The following is a 17,741-nucleotide window of genomic DNA, read 5'->3' on the forward strand; positions in this document are numbered from 1 at the left end:
ATAAAAATTGTGTAAGTCAAAAAGGATGAAGGAGCCAGGAGGAAACTAAGAAACTCACAACAGAGGCCAACTAAGTTTTGAAAGATGGGAAACAGGTTCATGAGACTTACCAAGCCAAGGGAGGATGCTTAAGTCCAGATGCCTCTAAACACCTGGGAGCCCAATTCTTTGCATTACTTTAATTAAAAAGTAGATAGCTTCCCATTTCTCCCCACAAAGCAGACATTGGTAGCTTTCAGGAAATAGTCCTCCTGAAAAGTACTGTAGATATTTGATATGGCCTCAATCTGTTGAAATGCACAAATTCCATTAACAATAGTGCTTGGTGCTTTTTCACTGAGAGCCCTGTGTCCCTCGAGTCCAGGGCCTAGACTAATTTCTGCTGTCTCAGGATCAATTCATTAGGTTGTTAATGTATGATCAAAGTTGAAAGAACAGGACTGGCCTTGGGGCCCTCAGAGGGCTTCAGGGTTGTTTACCATATTGTGCAATTCTTAGGACCATGGGAAACCTTGCTAATTCTCACTCAATCCCTTAGGATGAAGCATTTCTCATTCTGCATATATTTATTCAGGTATTCTTAAGAAGCAGCCTGTACTTATCTTCATATTATTTGCTTCTTAGCCTTATGTCTAAATTTTAAGAAACTTTTCTTAAAACTAGAGGAATAGAGAGAAATGGGGGACATAATACATCCCCACAGAAAATTGATGCAATAATATACATGGCTTATTATTAAATCAGAAATATCTGAGTCAAAATGAAAACACGGTGGCTACAAGAGATTGTGAGCAATAGAGGCAATCTTTTTCTGAAGCCATCTCATGTCCTTATGATAAAATGATGTCCACATACATATGTGCATGTACCTAAACTTGTTCTCAGTCTGCTCTCTCTGCTGTGTTTCCTCTGTTATACTTCCATTGCTTCTACTCTTTGACATTTCCCTCCTTCTAGTAAAAAGCTAAATATTCACTGAGACTTTTAAAAATATATAATATAAAAATCAGTCATTGTTAAATGTCAACCTATTAGAAAAGCTCAGTACTGTAAAATCTAAATAAAATTTAGCAGTGGACTAGCTCTTTTTCTCTCTAGTCATTCATACATCTAATGCACTAAAGAACTGAGAGGGATCTAAATGAAATTGCGCTAAAGAAAAGAAACCATATTTAGACATAAGCTAGTATACACTAGAATACTTTTTTCAGATTCATGATTCTTATTTTATTATGTATAATATCATAATAATATCAATAACATATTGAAGGGTTAGTGGTTGGTAAAACTATTTAAGATTTAATGGATTTTGTACAATCATGCAACCAGAAGCATGCTTCAATTGTAAGCCAACAGTTCCCCAACTCTTCAAATCAACCAGAATCCAGAAAAAAATGCTTGAGTTTTCTTTTTATATCTTCCATTCATATAAATGTACTGTAGGAAAGAGGAACACCCATCTCCATTGTAAAGATATAACATATAATACAAAGACACTAGCTAAGCTTTCGTATAAATATGTTGCTCTGTGTATAAAAAGGCAATCAATATATTATTTGAATACACCTCAGATGTAAAGATATTACTTTTTGCTTTTTACTTTAGAATAATTTGCACATTCATTGGAGAGATTGTACAGGAGTAACTAATATCATTAAATACTAATTGCTTATTTATTAGCACTACCTCATATAAGATACAAAAGCAGCAACAGCAGCATAATCTAAAAGAATATGAATGCTCTAATATGTCACTGAGTAATATAGCTCAGAATCTGAATAAGTTTCCTATTTCAGAGACCCAACATCACCTCAACATGTGCATGGATTTGAGCTTATATTTCTAGTGGCAGGACAAGTTTATAAGGACTAACCATACTGCTCTTGGTGAGTCCTCTACAGCCAAGCCGCAGGCATTTTGAGGTGGTTAGCTTTATATATGTTTTCTAAGCATTATGCCAAGCTCATATTGTCTCTATGGCTGGTTCTTTTGTATCAGCTAAAAAATGGAGCTTCAGACTCCAACAGTCTTGACCTCATGGCAGATGCTGTAGATGAATTTGGGCTTCATTCCTTTGCTAATGTAGTCTATAAAATTGAGAGTAATGTACCCCTGCCTTTCCTTATCATGTTCTTCATAGACTTCAGTTACTGCGCTCAGGGAAACATTTTGATAAATTTACTTTTGAAATGTGTATTGAATGGAAATCTAGTGGATAACTTCAAAATACAAGCTTATGGAGTCAGAATAACACAGCATAAAGTATATTACAGATCCTACACAGGCCAGTGCCAAGAGCATCATCCTTTGGCATCATTGATGCTCCTGCCTCACACAATTTGACAAAGGTGTCCTTTGAGAACTTTATAATCTAGATTAAATAAAGCCCAATTAGGGTCATAGCTTCAGCCTAGTAAATTCCTGATCATCACTCCAACATTTTCCAAAGTATAAATATTTCCCCAGTACCTATAGGCAAAATTATTATCATCTCCCTCCCTCAGGACTGAAGTTTTAGCTCATAACTCTATGGAAAGGTGATAGTCCTGTTTTTGTTCATATCTATTTCACCTTAGCCACCCCATGATCTAGCCTATTGCTTAAATTCATTACACTAATAAATGATCAAATGAAGTGAAAACAAATGGCTTTAGAAAAATCTCTTCCTATGTGTTTTTCACTTTAAAGTACCAAAATATAATATCTTCGACTACCTAGGGAATAGAGTAATCATAAATATATAGATAGATTTCATAGAGAATTTTTAAATTGAGAATTTAAGTCTACAAATGGCTCTTTATGTTTTTATTCTTACCTAAAGAAACAGAAAGATGACATAATTCAGTATAAGTTGACATGTACAATATTCACCCAAGAAATCAGCCCTAATTTGAGTTATTATAATTAATACTTACCCATAGCCAATGACTCCCCCTGAGTGAGTCACCAGTAAGGCTCCAATAGTCATATTCAGCATACTCTCTAGTACTCCAGTCTGTTGAGCGGTGATAATCTGGTGAGCCAAATTCTGTAATTTGTCACTAGGTAAGGATGGAATCAGTCCAGTGCTCCTTACTGTTGGCAAATCACCAATTTCAATGACCATCACTTTTGACATAGTTTCCATGGAGATTGGTGGGGGGACCCTGTATGAGTTCATTTCCATCATGAGAGGTCTACGTTGACCAGCTCTATAATAACTGGTACAAGGTACAGTTGGGCAATTGCGCTTTCTTTTTGCTCTACGGTCAGCAATGACCTTTAAGGTTGCTTCATTGCCAGGCATTTCATAAATAAATCTAATTTGGTCTTGGCTAATCTGGAAGAATTCAGTTAGTCTTTCAAGGGTCACCATTTCCCAGCCTTTTTCTAGGACTGAAAACAGCACAGTGAAGGCCAAATGAATGGAAACACCTGAGCGTATTTCAACACGCTCCTCTCCTTGTAGAACAACATACAAGAGGTTATCCATGATGCTGAAATAGTTGGAACCAATAGACTCATCCAACAATGAGGAAGTTGATTGAACCAGAATAGGTGGGATGAAACTTTCCCCTAAGAAAACATGGGGGCTCTGGAGTTCATGATAGAATATAGCCAACAGAAGTTTGGAGGTACTTTGGTTCCCCAACAGGAAAAAACGCAAAACATGAGGAGTCTGATCCACAAAGCAGACCTTGGTGGTTTCCCTGGTGGGTAAAATGGAATAGAAAGTAGATACAGACCCTGAAGTAGAGCAGGACGTATTGGCATTTGCTCTACTGAAGATGTCAACAAAACCACTAGTCACAGAAACAACAGGATATAACTTCCTCATTGTCAAAGTGGCATTAACAATGTCAAGAATTAAGATCACTTGGTCAGTCTGTTTGCAGATGTAGCCTTGTATCAGGGATCGGTATGTGCATTTCTGTTCTTCTCTAAATGTACCTATAAAAGAAAGGAAAATAAACAAGTGACATAGGAACCACAATTGCTCAAAGATGATTTGCAAAATCCTACATATTCATCATCATCTGTAACCACATGAAACAATTTTTGAACACTTCAGTATGCTAAATACAGAGAATGCAAAGAAATCTTGGACAAAATTAAATTAAATCACAGCTATTTAATGCAACTTAAATGTGTACGTTATATAATAAATGTAAAGTTAATACTACGTGTAAAAACAGTGAATACATAAAATAATTAAGAAAACGGGAATGATCACTAAGGTCTCCATAGTGAAAAACAAAAATAAAACAAACAGGAGAGAATAGAGTAATATTTGAGTCAATGGGTAAAGAAGATGGAACAGAAAATGTATGGCGATATATTAAAAATGAAGAGATATATTCTGACTAAATTGTGAAAGAGTTTGGATATCAAACTACATAATTTTCTCATAATTTATTTTTCTGTAAATGAAGAGTAAAGAAATACCAGAAGAGAGAAAAAGTAATAATTTGGGCAGAGTTGGGGATAGTCAGGGATAATTAAAACATTTAAAGAAACAGCATTATCCATTATCCCACCATTCCTAATCTTCCTGTCTATGAACCTAGAATAGTTCTTGTTCTGAATCCAGAGATAAATCTTCCAGCAAAGAATTCCTTTAATTTAAAGTCTATATTAACAAAATTGTCTTGTATTGTTTTCTAGATTTTTGTACTTGCCTTATTACAAGTTCATCAAAGTTGCCTAAGTACAGCAACAAATAAAAACACGAATTATTACTAATGAAGGATTTACTAAATATGAGCATGATCTCTATTCTTATATCCTTCTTCCCACATGATACGATTAGAAATTTATGCCAAGGCCGCCTCTATATCAATAAATTTAATTACCAAAAAGTGGCTGTAAAAGTAGGGTACATGGTTTACTTGTGTCTCACACAACTAGCAACAGTAGTCAAAATTATAAGGGAAATTGTTAAATACTTTAAACTAAATGGTAATAAAATTTTAGCATATCAAAATGTGTGGGATGCAGTAAAACAGTACTTTGAAGGAAATTTGTAACATTAAATTCTTATATTATAAAAGAGTTGTCTAAAAATAATTTCCTATTCCATTATCCTAAATGCTTTTTTAAAAATAACAAAGCAAACCAACAGAAGTAATGATAAAGTAAATAATAAATATAAAAGCAGAAATCAGTGAAATAGAAAAGAAATAAACAAAATCAGAGAATGTGAGCAAAGCTAAAACTTGTTTCTTAGAAAATATCTCCAAACTAAATAACCCTTCACTAGATTGCTCAAGACAAAAAGAGAACAGAAAACACCATTCTAAGAATTAAAGAAGGATTAATATTATAGACCCTGTGGATGAAGGTTAAGAGACCATTACAAACTTTCTGCCAACAAATTCAACAATTTAGATGAAATAGAAAAATTTCTTGGAAACTGACATAAAACACAAAATTTGAATTTTTCTGTCTCTTAAAAAAATCAAATTCACTAAATTGAAATATAAATTATTATTAATTAAACACATAAACACCATAAGCATAAAGTCTAATGAAAAGTAATATTATTAATTAATTATCCAACACACCTCTGTATTACTTTTTTTTTTATAGCTTTGTTGCACACTTTTGTGGATCTGCTATATCTGACAACAATTTTGTAATATTTTCTATAGGGATAATAGAAAGATAATTCAGTCATTTCTTTAATGTGGATGATTTATATTGTTGTTGTTTTTATCACAATAGTTTAGAAGAGTTCTTTGCAGCTTCATAACCCATAACTGATTGTGGTAATATATAAATGTTTAAAATTGTTGTCAAATACGGAAAATTTCCTAGAAAGGTTTTCTCATGTATGAACCATAATATTTGAATAAATTTGCACAGAATAATTTTTATGACACTGTCACTTAAAACATACTTCTCTTTCACTTCTCATGTTATTCTAAGTCCTTAGGATTCATTCACATCACAGTGTGACCTAGGGTCTTGTTCCTGTGTGTTATAGCATTGTAAGTTGATATGGGTGGCTAGTAAGAACTTTACAGAGATGTGATTGTGAACCACAAAAACCACATTCTATTAAACTAACATCAAATGAATATCCTACTCAACTTCCCTTAGCTAGATCCTGAGTGCTTGTGGCTACTCCACTGCCACCTAACTGCCTAGTACTATGATGGAGAATTTAGAGTGGAAAGAGTATTAAGATTATCAGCAACTGCTATTAATTATTTAATTTTATAGATAAATTTGGAATCCAGACGTTCCTTATAAGAAATTAATTTTTGTCTTTCCAGAATTTTATTGATGACTAAGAGATAGGGTGGTTTATCAGTATCCTACCATCCACTTCCCTATTTTTTCTTCAGAGTTAATCAATTCTACCATGTAAATTTTAATGTGAAGCAAAAATAAAGCACACCCAATTAGTACCAGAGTTGCTAATTGGGTATAGTTATTAATTGGGGGAGAGAATATACATTAACTAGTAAGAGAAGCTGTGGACACAGCCAGACAGGTGTTGTAGATTACTCTCCCAGTCAAAGCAGGCAGGGGCCACGGTGACAGTCCACTCGCCCTGACCAGTTTTGCTCAGTTAATAGAGCATCAGTCTGTGGACTGAAGGGTCCCAGGTTCGATTCCAGTCAAGGGCATGTACCTTGGTTGTGGGCACATCCCCAGTGGAGGAGGGGGGAGTGCAAGAGGCAGCTGATCAATGTTTCTCTCTCATCGATGTTTCTAACTCTCTGTCCTTCTCCCTTCCTCTCTGTAAAAAAAAAAATAATAAAAAAAAATCAATAAAATACATTAAATAGAGTCTATCATTTCTTCCTCTAGATTTCTTTCCTTCCTGCTTTTCTCAGTTGGGAAAGGTTTTGTTTTGAGTAATGACTATCTTTCTCACTTGTTTTTGCCTTTTCTTTTCCCACTTCTCCAAATGGCTTTATCTGCCAGTCACAATTTTTGTGGTCTGCAATTCTGATCACTTTTAAATGAAACACATGCTGGCTTTGGTAATCATAATGTCATTTACAATTTACCACTAAACACGTTTATTCAGTTAGTAGCACACTGGAGAAAGAGAACTCCATATGAACTCACCGTGAAAAGCCTAATCTGATTATTTCCTCATGAAAATCCAGGCAGGGGTGCTTGTAAGAGGTACTGAGAGAAGAAGGGGGGGAAGGGGGGAGGAGGTGGGAAGAAAGCACAGTCTGACCACAGCTGACTTTCATAATCAATGTGAATAGATAAGTGACACAGCCTGTCAGGGGCAGCCGTCCAGTCACCCCAGGGCATTCCTCTCAAAAAAGGCAAGAGTGGACAGGACTTAATAAATGCTGGGAGACCAGCAAGTATTGGCTTGGCATATGCTATTGCATCCAAGATGGACAAGAACAGTGATAAAGTCCAGAAGCTGTTCTCTAAGTGGGGGAAATTAGATTAAGCAGGTTGTATTTGTGAGTCTACGTGTGCACATGGCACTTGCTTTGTGTATACTTTAACATCCTAAAATGGCTTAGACATACAACATGCTCAGCCTGTCATTCCCTGGATTGGAAGCCATAGACCTAACCACCAAGAAAGAGGCATGTTAGGAACCTCTGATGGAGGAGGAGAAAGAGGAGATGGTGTATGAGTGTGTACACATGTACACTCAAGTTGCTTCCAGGGTTCTAACACATATTAACTTCATGTCAATATTTGTCCTTCCTGTCGTGAAATGAGGATTTTCCACCTCATTTCACGTTTGAAAAGGAAATATGCCAAAGGGGTAGTCTTTGCTAGAAAAAAAAATTAAAAGAAAAGAAAATAGAAACAACTTCCATCATTTAGAAAAATGGATCGCAAGGAAAGAAAAAAAAAAGTATTTTTAAAATTAATGTTTTGACTCAAAGGCACATAGAATCCTTCCATCTTCTTCTTTTCAACAAAAGGGGAAAACTTATATGTTTAAAATTGAATGAAACACATCAACATTAATGATTTTTTCCTCAAGGTTAACACCACAGTTTCCTACAATATATTTTTTAGCCATTTTGTGATGATTTCACAATTCATGGTACAATAAAGTATAGAAGATTTTGACAAAAACAAAACATATAATCATTCTCTTATTTCCAAGAAATGAAATCATTTACAATTATTTTCTGTCAACAACATTTATACCTCATTATTTATAATTTAATAAATATAAATATAAATGGCCACAGATCTAATAAAGTGAAGACAGGTTGAATTTATCCTCATTATATATATCTTGTCATAGACCCTCAGGGTTTGAGGAGTGGAACTCCAAAATCTCAAAACTATGTTCCTAAAATACCTAAAGGAAGTAACTGGAATTTGGGGAAAACGTTAAAGAAAATATATTTTGGTTATATTAGAAATAGTAGAGAAAAAGGTCTACTTTTATATAGAATGGAGGATTCTAGCTAAAATTATGTTTTTTAACTTTAAAAATAAGGGCCATGCCTTTTGTGTGTAAGGTGAAGGTAAATTGAGAGTGATGTTCTGATACATAATAGATTCAGTAGAGATGACAGAAAATACCACCTTGTTAATTTGGAGTCTAGAATTATAGGTCTTTAAAGTCCATTGAATTACTTCAATATGGTAGTTCTAGTCATTGTAAGAGAGATGAGATACATATATTTGAACATACACACATATATAGTGGTATTATAGAAAATATAATTTGACAAACTTCAAGTTCATTTAGTTGAAAAACAACAGCATGGGTTAAAAGTTTAGGTTCTGGAGCTGCAAACTGAAGGCATTTCCAGGTTGGGTTTCCTAACTTGCTAGACCGTGGCACTGAGGAGAATGGTCCCTTCTGGCACCATTCTTACCGAGGAAGACAGCGCTTGAAAAGCTGGTGACTGGTGTGGTGAGTAGCTCCCAACTTCTGAGAGTTAAGAGAGGGTAGAGAAGAAATCACCGAGTGTGAAAACAGCTCAAAGGGACTGAAAATACCCACGAGACCCAGAACACACACATCTGCAGGCCTAACGGGGTTGATGGACTTCAGGAGCAACAGGTTAGAGAACCTGTCCCAACCTTATGAACAATCTCACCAAGGTTCTTGTACTTGGGTCTGTTTTCCAAGAGATATTATATCTTGCAAAGATAATGATGGAATACATTTCCCAACTAATCTGAGAAAAATGAAAACCACGTAAGACCACCGACTACAAGAGACAAAGATGTCTGTAAGGCCATAAGTTCTCTGGGTGGGTATTTTAAAATACTTTTTCCCTTTTCATAAAAGTGTTACTTTGAGGGGGGAAATGATCAGGAGATGAAAATAAGTGATAAAATGGCAAAGGATTGGTGGGGAGTAGGGTCAGATATGAATGAAAAAGACCCTTCTGAATAAACCATTTTTCCATTTTTTAATTAAAAAAATTACTGTTATTGGTGAGAACCCATTCATCTATAAAAGTCCACCAGTGAAAATTCCAGAAGATCATTTTGTATTCTTTTACTATGTTTTCTTAAAATAAGTGGCTTAGAAAGTGTTTTTATATTGTTGTCCTTCTGTTGTATTATGATGTGACCTGCAAACATCAGTGGCTATGGTCTCAATTGTGTTTTATTCTGCGAATACTACCTTGAAAACAGCCAAAGCAAATGCAAGCTCAGGAAGTATAGCTTAGGGGGTGAGAGATCAAGTTTTCGAGTCACAGAAATTTGCATTGTATCCTGGCTCTGCCACCTTCTAGCTGAAAAACCACAGGCAAGTTTTGTATCCTCTTTGACTCAGCCCATTTGTACACAGGACTGACTAGTCCCCAATTCATAGGCTGAAGAACAAGATTAAATGAGATGATGTATATGCAGAGTTGGGAGCAAACATATGCTAATAAATATAAGCTGATATGTTCACCATAATCAAGAAAGGATAATTTTTTAGAATACTTCACACTCCCCTTTTGCCTTTTTTGGCATTATCCCCATCTATAACTAATAATATTTGCCTTGGAGTCAGAAACAGCATCTGTAAGCATTGCAAACAGTCATAGGGAACAGTGTTGAAAGAAGCAGGCTACAGGTGAAGGAAATTCTAACATGTGAACATAAGACCTCTGTTTTGTTTTTGTTTTTAAATACTGGGAAGAAATATAATACATATATACATACATACATACACATGTGCATGCATACATATGCCTGTGTATCAGAACACCTATATTTTCCACAAATACATGAATATTCAAAATGACTTCCCTTTTCATCTAATCTTCACTTTTCCCTTTATTCCTTTTGTAATACTCTCCATGCCTTCCATACTCTTCCCACCCTCCTACTTCTTTTTCACAAGCAAACCTTGCCTGCCAGGTTGAAAGAAAGTGAGGTTCATGGCTAAGATTAAAGGCATGGGCAGCCAACAGCATTCCTTACAAATACAATTCGGTTCACTCTTTCCCCAGAATGATAAACTGATCCCTTCCCCGGCCCTCGGTTTGAAGCTGCAGCAGTAATTCTGTTGGATGCCAAAACGAAAATGAATGTGCCTGTGCCATGCCCAGCTCTGAGCTGCGGCTGTAATGAGATTTGAATGGGAAGCCCTGGACACAATAAATCTACGCCATATGTGACCGTTTCCTGTGTCAGTTCCTTTCTCATAACCAGTGGAGACTTTTTTTCCCCTCTCATGACCCCACACCATGACTCTGAAATCTTTCATGGCTGCTTATGGGCCTCGGGCTTTTTACAGCAGTTGTATAAATAAATGAATTTGACAGCAAACATCATAACAGTTAGCAGTAATGTGTGTTTGCCACAAGTGCCTATACAACTCACTGGAGAAATGGCAGAGGAAACAGCTTGTTTTGTTACCTAAACAAAAGTAGTTTCGTTTGACAAGTGGTGAAAGAATTAGTCAAATAAACTTGAAATCCACTAGGACTATTTTTGCCAAGTTTCCCTGCCAGTGAAATGTTCCCAGCTCCTTAATGCCCATGACTCACGAGAGATAAATTTCCCCTTTTTATTCTGAGATAAAGATCTGGGCTGGGAATATAAAACCTTTGACTGACATTTTATATTAATCTTCCTTTCAAGGCAATGCTGTCCTGCATGGGAACTCAGATACAGCAAAGTGTTTCCAACGGAGCCGGTAGCAGACAAGCCCCGAAGGGCAGTTCAGGTGGGAAGGAGGGGAGGTGACTAGAATCACCCAACTCACTGGTTACCTGTTGAAAACAAATGGAAGCTTATGAGTGCTTCCTTTTCCTTCACATTTTATTTAACTCAAGAAAGGAAAATCTCTACACCAATTACTAAAAGAGAGGGAGTTAACATTATCCCCATATCTCCATAGTCCCAGGGAAAACGAAGTTAAGTTGCTTATATTTGGTGAATTTGTGGTCGATTTTACATAAGAAAAAAAAGAGCACACTTTTTCCTTGATTATATAATTTGGTTGCTTTGTGAGTCTTTACATATTTCTGTTCCTCCTCTGGCATTTCAATGCCAATCCCACTGTCCAGGCTGGGAATGATTTTATAGCACAGTGTTTATTCTAATGGACCAGTTATTTACATGGACTCTGGTGCAAAGTGTGTAGGTTCAAATGCTGGTTCTGCTAGTTACTCTATGATCTTAGGCAAGTAACTTAACTTTACTGTGCCTCAGTTTCCTCCTTTGCAAAGTGGAAAGAAAAATGGTATGGTATCAAGTTCATAAGGTGGCTATAATAATGAAATGTATTTTGAAAGGCTCTGAACAGGGCCTGAGACATAACAAGTGTTATTAGTATTATGCCAAACAAAGAAACTTAGGTAACTGTCTCTTTAGAAACAATAGAGCACTTCTCTATGATAGCTTGATTTTGGCAACTAATCTGTGAAATGAAATTAAAATGTTTGAGGAAAAACCATAATAGCACCTTCATTTAACCCAATTACAATGAATTTCGAGGTATAGTACAGCACTACTTTAAATAAAAATATCATCTGTACCTTGAACATAGCCCTAACTGGTTTGTCTCAGTGGATAGAACATTGGCCTGCGGACTGAAAGGTCCCAGGTTTGATTCTGGTCAAGGGCATGTACCTTGGTTGTGGGCATATCCCCAGTAGGAGGTGTGCATGAGGCAGCTGGAAAATAGTTTTTTGGGTGTAGTCATTTCCACTCTTTATACCTTGGTATTCTTTGTCATGGTTGAGTAATCATTGAATCTTTTCATATTCAACATAAATGAAATTGATTTGGGGGAATGAAAGTTGAGAGCTATCACCAAATAATTGCTCTTAGTCCAGGTACATGTTCTGTTCTCTGTTTTTATCTTTTTCAATTTAATTACAGGCACACCTTGTTTTATTGAGCTCCACTTTATCGCACTTCATAAATGTTGCTTTTTTTTTTTTTTTTAAACAAATTGAAGGCAAGACCCTCCACCAGCAAAAAGATTACAACTTGTTTTATTGCGATGGTCTGGAATGAACCTGCAATATCTCTGAGGTATACCTGTATTAAAGTGGTTCACTAAAGTGCTTTGTTTGTATGATAACATGCAAGAAAGTACCTTAAAACTTTAGAAGGTCTGAATTATAATCAATGTGAACAGATATCTCAATTGATAGACAGCCTATTACCTAGATAACATATTCCTAGTGTCACTCTTTTAACTAACCGATAAATACACGCAAACCTGCATTTCTCTAAATATTTACTTATATGGAGAAAATTAGAAATATCAATGAGCTTTACTGAGTGAGAATAAATTGACTAAGTTATGCTCTTAGAGCTGTAGTAATAAAACTTGAAAAAGGTGTGCCAACTGAAGGTAGAAAACAATATGACTTTTATAAAACATTGATGATTCAGGAGTGGGCAAAATGGGGTTGGCTATAATTAGAGGGAGGGGTGGGATTTGTAGAAAGCGACATAAATGGAGTGACACAATCCTATGGTAAACAGGTTTAAATGATTCTCTGTTTATAGTAAAATGAACTGAAAACCCTATTTTGTCATTGCTTCCAGCTGCACAGCTACATCTAGGAAACTTCTCAAATTGGTCTGTGAGAAAATGATTGTGTCCCTTAGGCAATTTCACTGTTGAGAAATGTCATCTGACAATATATGCTCTCCTTGCTACTTCCAAATCCTTTCCCCAGATCTGTCTTGTCCCAGGACTCCCAAAGGTGGAGATTTCAAGAGGTAAATAACTCCAGCTATTCACACCTGATACGGTTCCAAGACCAACACACAGAACTGAGCAATGTCTCTTTTGGTAGACCAGCCACTTCCACTGCCTCTTAAACAGCAAATGAATACTGCCACCTTGTAAAGTCTGTCTTCCTGAGTTAAAGAGAAAACTGGGGGGCTGGAAAACCCTAAAAGATCAGTAAGCTTAATCAAGCATTGTGCAGCTGTAAAAATAACTGCTCAGTGATTTCATTATTTTTAGGGTATGTGTGTCAACACATATAAAGCTAGGCTTGACAGGCTTGTACTTCCCCCATATTCTCATGGTTGAGTAGAATTATCAGTTAGTCATTAATCATTGAACAGAGGTATCAAGTGCCCCTTTTGGGCCACACAACTTAATGCAGAGTTAGGAAACTATGAGCCTTAGGCCAAATCCAGCCCATCAACTATAGTTGCAAATAAAGTTTTATTGGAACATAGCTCATATTCATTTGTTTACATATGTGAACTGTTATTCATTCTGCTTTTGCACTGTAATAGCAGAGTTGACTCATTGTGAAGAAATTATATTGCCTGCCTAGCTGTAAGTATTTACTATTTGGCCTTTTACATAAAATGTTGCCAAATCTAAAAGTTTTAAGTTATCTCTGAGGCAGTGACCAGCAAAGTACAAGGTAGAGGCTGATCCCTACCAACTAGAGATAGACAAGAAGTATAATCAAGAAATAAACCCTTTTTGTGCTTAGCTGTTGATATTTGCAGGTGTGTGTTATAGCCTATCCTGAAGGATATAGAATCTTTGATATTCTCAGATGTATCTTTTTCTCTGAACATTTATAATATATCCTGATTTAAGGAAGGGAACAAAGGCCATAAAAGGATTCTTTAAAAAAAAAAAAAGTTTTTGGCTTCAGGAGACAGGATGAGGACAAGTATTATTTGAATTATCTGTCAACATTTAGACTTGAACTTTGCCCTCTCTCACATACATTTGTTTACATTGTTTATCCCAATATTTGCTTCATCTAATGCCTGAGAACCAATCTTTTCTGTTAAAGCTTTTTCAAACACAAATCCCATGAATCCCTGCAAATCTGCCTTCGATATTGTGATATAAAATGAAATGTCCTCAATATACTGTGCACAGAAGGTTGCTGAAGTGATTAGGACAAGAAACTTCCATATGCCCAGAACTGGCATTCTGAAGTCTTTCTGAATGAGTTCTTGCACTTGGGTTTTGGCAGTTTTAGTATGGGTGAAAAATGCATACAGTGGGATCTACTTGCTTATTTTGCTATGCCCAGATCTTCCACTTTGGAGGAAAAAGAAGCAGGTGCATTTTCTGGCAGAAAAGAACATGGTCACTCTCACAGAAAGTCAGGGTGAGTGGACAGCCTGTCCCTGCTGCTCTCTGGAAGCAGGAAGTGATAGACTATAATGAAGCATCCTGGTGTTAGCCATGGAAAGGAGAGCCAAGGGAAATCTCACTAATTCAAATGCAGTGATCTGATGGACAGAGACACTAGTTTGATGATGTCACCTTTGGCAACAGAAGGCTACTATGCACTTTAGTTTCCTTACCATGTGTACAAAGCAATATACATGGATATTTATCCACAAGGATATTGCATAAAACTTCATTGTACTAATGTCCATGAAGTATGGCAGGAGAAAATGGGTCAAAAGAGGAGGCAGCCACCCAAACAATCTGCTCACTGAAGGTAGCAAATATGATCTAGGAGGGAGAGTTGATGGGAATCAGGATCAGGTTAACCAGGTGCCGTTCAGTCATTTGAACAAATAATTTTTTAAGATTCTTAAAAATAAGACCCTAGGCCAGGAGCATCCAGATAAGCTGCTTCAAAGTTATCTTTTAAGTTCAGTGGCTTCATTTAAAAACAGGTACAACACAATTCAGCAAGGTGAAGGGCTTAAAGGACATTTGGAATTCAATTTTGAGCAAGAAAACATAGCTAGATTACTGAGATGCACAATTGGCACCAGACATTCAGACAGAATGGCTTATTTATAGCACAGGCTTTATATGCTTTATACAAACTCGGAGGCAAAGTAGTGGCTAAGGCTATAAGAATAGGTACTGTTCTTATACTAGTATGTGCAGGTGTCAATCAATGCTACATACAGGTTCAACATGAAAAATAGTAACTGATTAAGCAGCCTCAACCATATTTAAAATTCAAGAATCATAGCAGCTGTGTACTTTGCATATAAAGATGATCTTTTTCATTTGGATGAAGTCTGGTATAGAATCAGAAAATCAATAGTCATTTTGGGCATTATTTAATCATCACAGATTTTTAAAATAAAATTTTGGGCAAGGTGGGTAATGAGGAGAGAAATCAGGACAATAATCTCATTTTCTACTTCCTTTATTGTAAGCATTAATTTAACACCATTTATTGAGCATTTATCATTATCCTGATAGTGATCTAGCCTCTGGGAATATGATAGTGAAAAATAAAAGGAGAGGCACAGTGCTTGCCTTCATGGAACTTGGAGCTACGTCTCTAGTAACACATTTGCCTTCTCTTTTAGGGGCAGTAGGCTTATAAGTTATTTGAGTACAGATATCAGCCTTTCTCATCTTAGCATGTCTCCCTCTTCTCCCATACACTGGCACCAGTGCCTGATATACACACTGTCAGAAAGAAGAAACATCAAAATTTACTGACTGTGTCAGGTACTGTTAGAATCATTCAACATGTCTTATTTTATTTAATCATTATGACAAACTGAGAGGTTTTTGTTTCAATATTCCAAATAAGGAAATGGTATTGAAACTGGACTTAAATGACTCTAAATGGCAAACCAGACTTTAGAAGCAGCCTAGGTCCCTGAGTCACCACCAGGAGGACAGCTATTCTTCTTTAGGCTGAGATGTGGGTGAAAGAAAAATTTCCTTCTCGTAAACAGCTGAGCTTTGGAGAGAGTCAGGGGTATTTGTTAACTGGAAATAATTACTCTGCTTCATACAATATTCACATTTTTGCATAAGTAAATGAAATAAATTTAAAAAGTGAATAAGTACACAGAGGGGAAAAAAATCAAGGCTAAGGTGCACTTGGTTTAGAAGTAAAATTGAGAAAAAGGCCAAATAAATGTCCTGACTTTCTGACCTAGACTTCATCTACCATTTAGGAGGTTCCATTTAATGAAAGTATTGTTTCTCTCATGTTGTTCTTGAGCAATTGACAAAGGATCTTGGGTTACTGGGTGAGTAAACACAGAGTAGGTCATCTATTGTGATCTTCACATGGTGGCTAGCTCAAAACTTTTTTGGGAGCCCTGACAGCTAAGGATTCAAAGCTCCACTAAGGTCTGGATACAAGAGCTCAAGCAGCTTACTACAGACCAAGAAAGTCAAAAGCTCCAAAAAAGCTGGCTTAAAATTTGAAAAAAACAAAACCACACAAAACACTTGGCAAAAGGGAAAGAACATATTTCTAATTCTTAAGGGATAGCTCATGTGCTTTCCATTGGGCCTGCTCCGTGTCAAAGGCCAATTTCCATCCACTATGATACACTAAGTTAGTTATATGAATATTAAGTTTAGAGACATTCACCTACTGGGTCAAAAGCAAAATTAGACCATATCTATTATTGGGGAGTTTATCATTTCACCAACTATAAAATTCTTTTTGTTTGGATTTGATGTTTGTTTCCCCTGAAATACAAGATTTTAGAGATAAAACTAGCCACTGCCCTTTTAAGAATGGTTTTCCAGGCTAATTGGAACTGCCTCCTGGGAAAATATTAGACCCCATAATGCATTTGGCCAATCTTTTTGTGCCATTGAAATTGTTAGGAATAAGAGTGGGAGAATTCCTTCCTGTCCTCTGAGACGATCAATTTATGCCCCAAAGCTTCAACCATATTATTCTTGTAATAGGGCATAAGTACAATGTTATTATTGGTCATAAAATTAACTAATTTTTCCTCTCTTTTCTTTTTCTCTTTAGTATTTAACTCCCTGACCTTCCTCATCAGAAAAGTCTATGGCCTGATTATACACCGAGTATAGAAGTATTTCCTCTTATTTGTTTTGAAATTTCCCACTGTTAATTTCATTGAGAGCATATTTGTTCTCATATTATAAAATGAGGTAAAGAAAACTTTTACTACTCCTATGAAATGTGAAATATTTTATTCTTAGAAGCATTCTCCCAATGCTTTTAAGACTGTTCACTTTTGTAAGCTCATCACCCAGATGTCCTACTCTGTGTTTACTCACCCAGTAACCCAAGATCCTTTGTCAATTGCTCCCATGTATTCTGTGTAAATTTTACTCTTTTCCAAAGCAACTTCTTTATTCTAACAGACACAAAATGAAAAAAAAAATGTTTCACATCAAGGGCTGGAGCCCATCTGTGGCAGTCGTACCCAAGTATTGTCTTAGGGAGGATTAAACCATCTATAATCTCAGTTGTAAAAGTGTTTTTGATAGATTAGTACTCATCTGGGGTGAGGAGTGGTATATTCAATGGAGCTTCAACAAAACTTGCTGTCAGGACAAACACCATTGTACTGAGTGGCCAGATTATTATGATCTCTGAACACATAATAATCTGGCCACTCAGTGTGTGTGTGTGTGTGTGTGTGTG

The 17,741-nt window shown here is 36.2% G+C and overlaps 1 protein-coding gene across 1 annotated transcript in view; it reads right to left on the reverse strand.

Moving 5' to 3' along the window:
- Window positions 1-17,741, reverse strand: part of PKHD1 (PKHD1 ciliary IPT domain containing fibrocystin/polyductin) — a gene marked incomplete at its 5' end in the record, with an annotated part of 385,387 nt that overhangs the window by 41,503 nt on the left and 326,143 nt on the right. Inside the window, one exon of the mRNA XM_084889432.1 lies at window positions 2,916-3,930. Within this exon, the coding sequence (XP_084745558.1) occupies window positions 2,916-3,930 (1,015 nt within the window). The remainder of the gene's footprint in view (window positions 1-2,915; window positions 3,931-17,741) is intronic.

Source organism: Pipistrellus hanaki, assembly GCF_964339955.1.
Source record: "Pipistrellus hanaki genome assembly, chromosome: 7".
NCBI classification, from domain to species: Eukaryota; Metazoa; Chordata; class Mammalia; order Chiroptera; family Vespertilionidae; genus Pipistrellus; species Pipistrellus hanaki.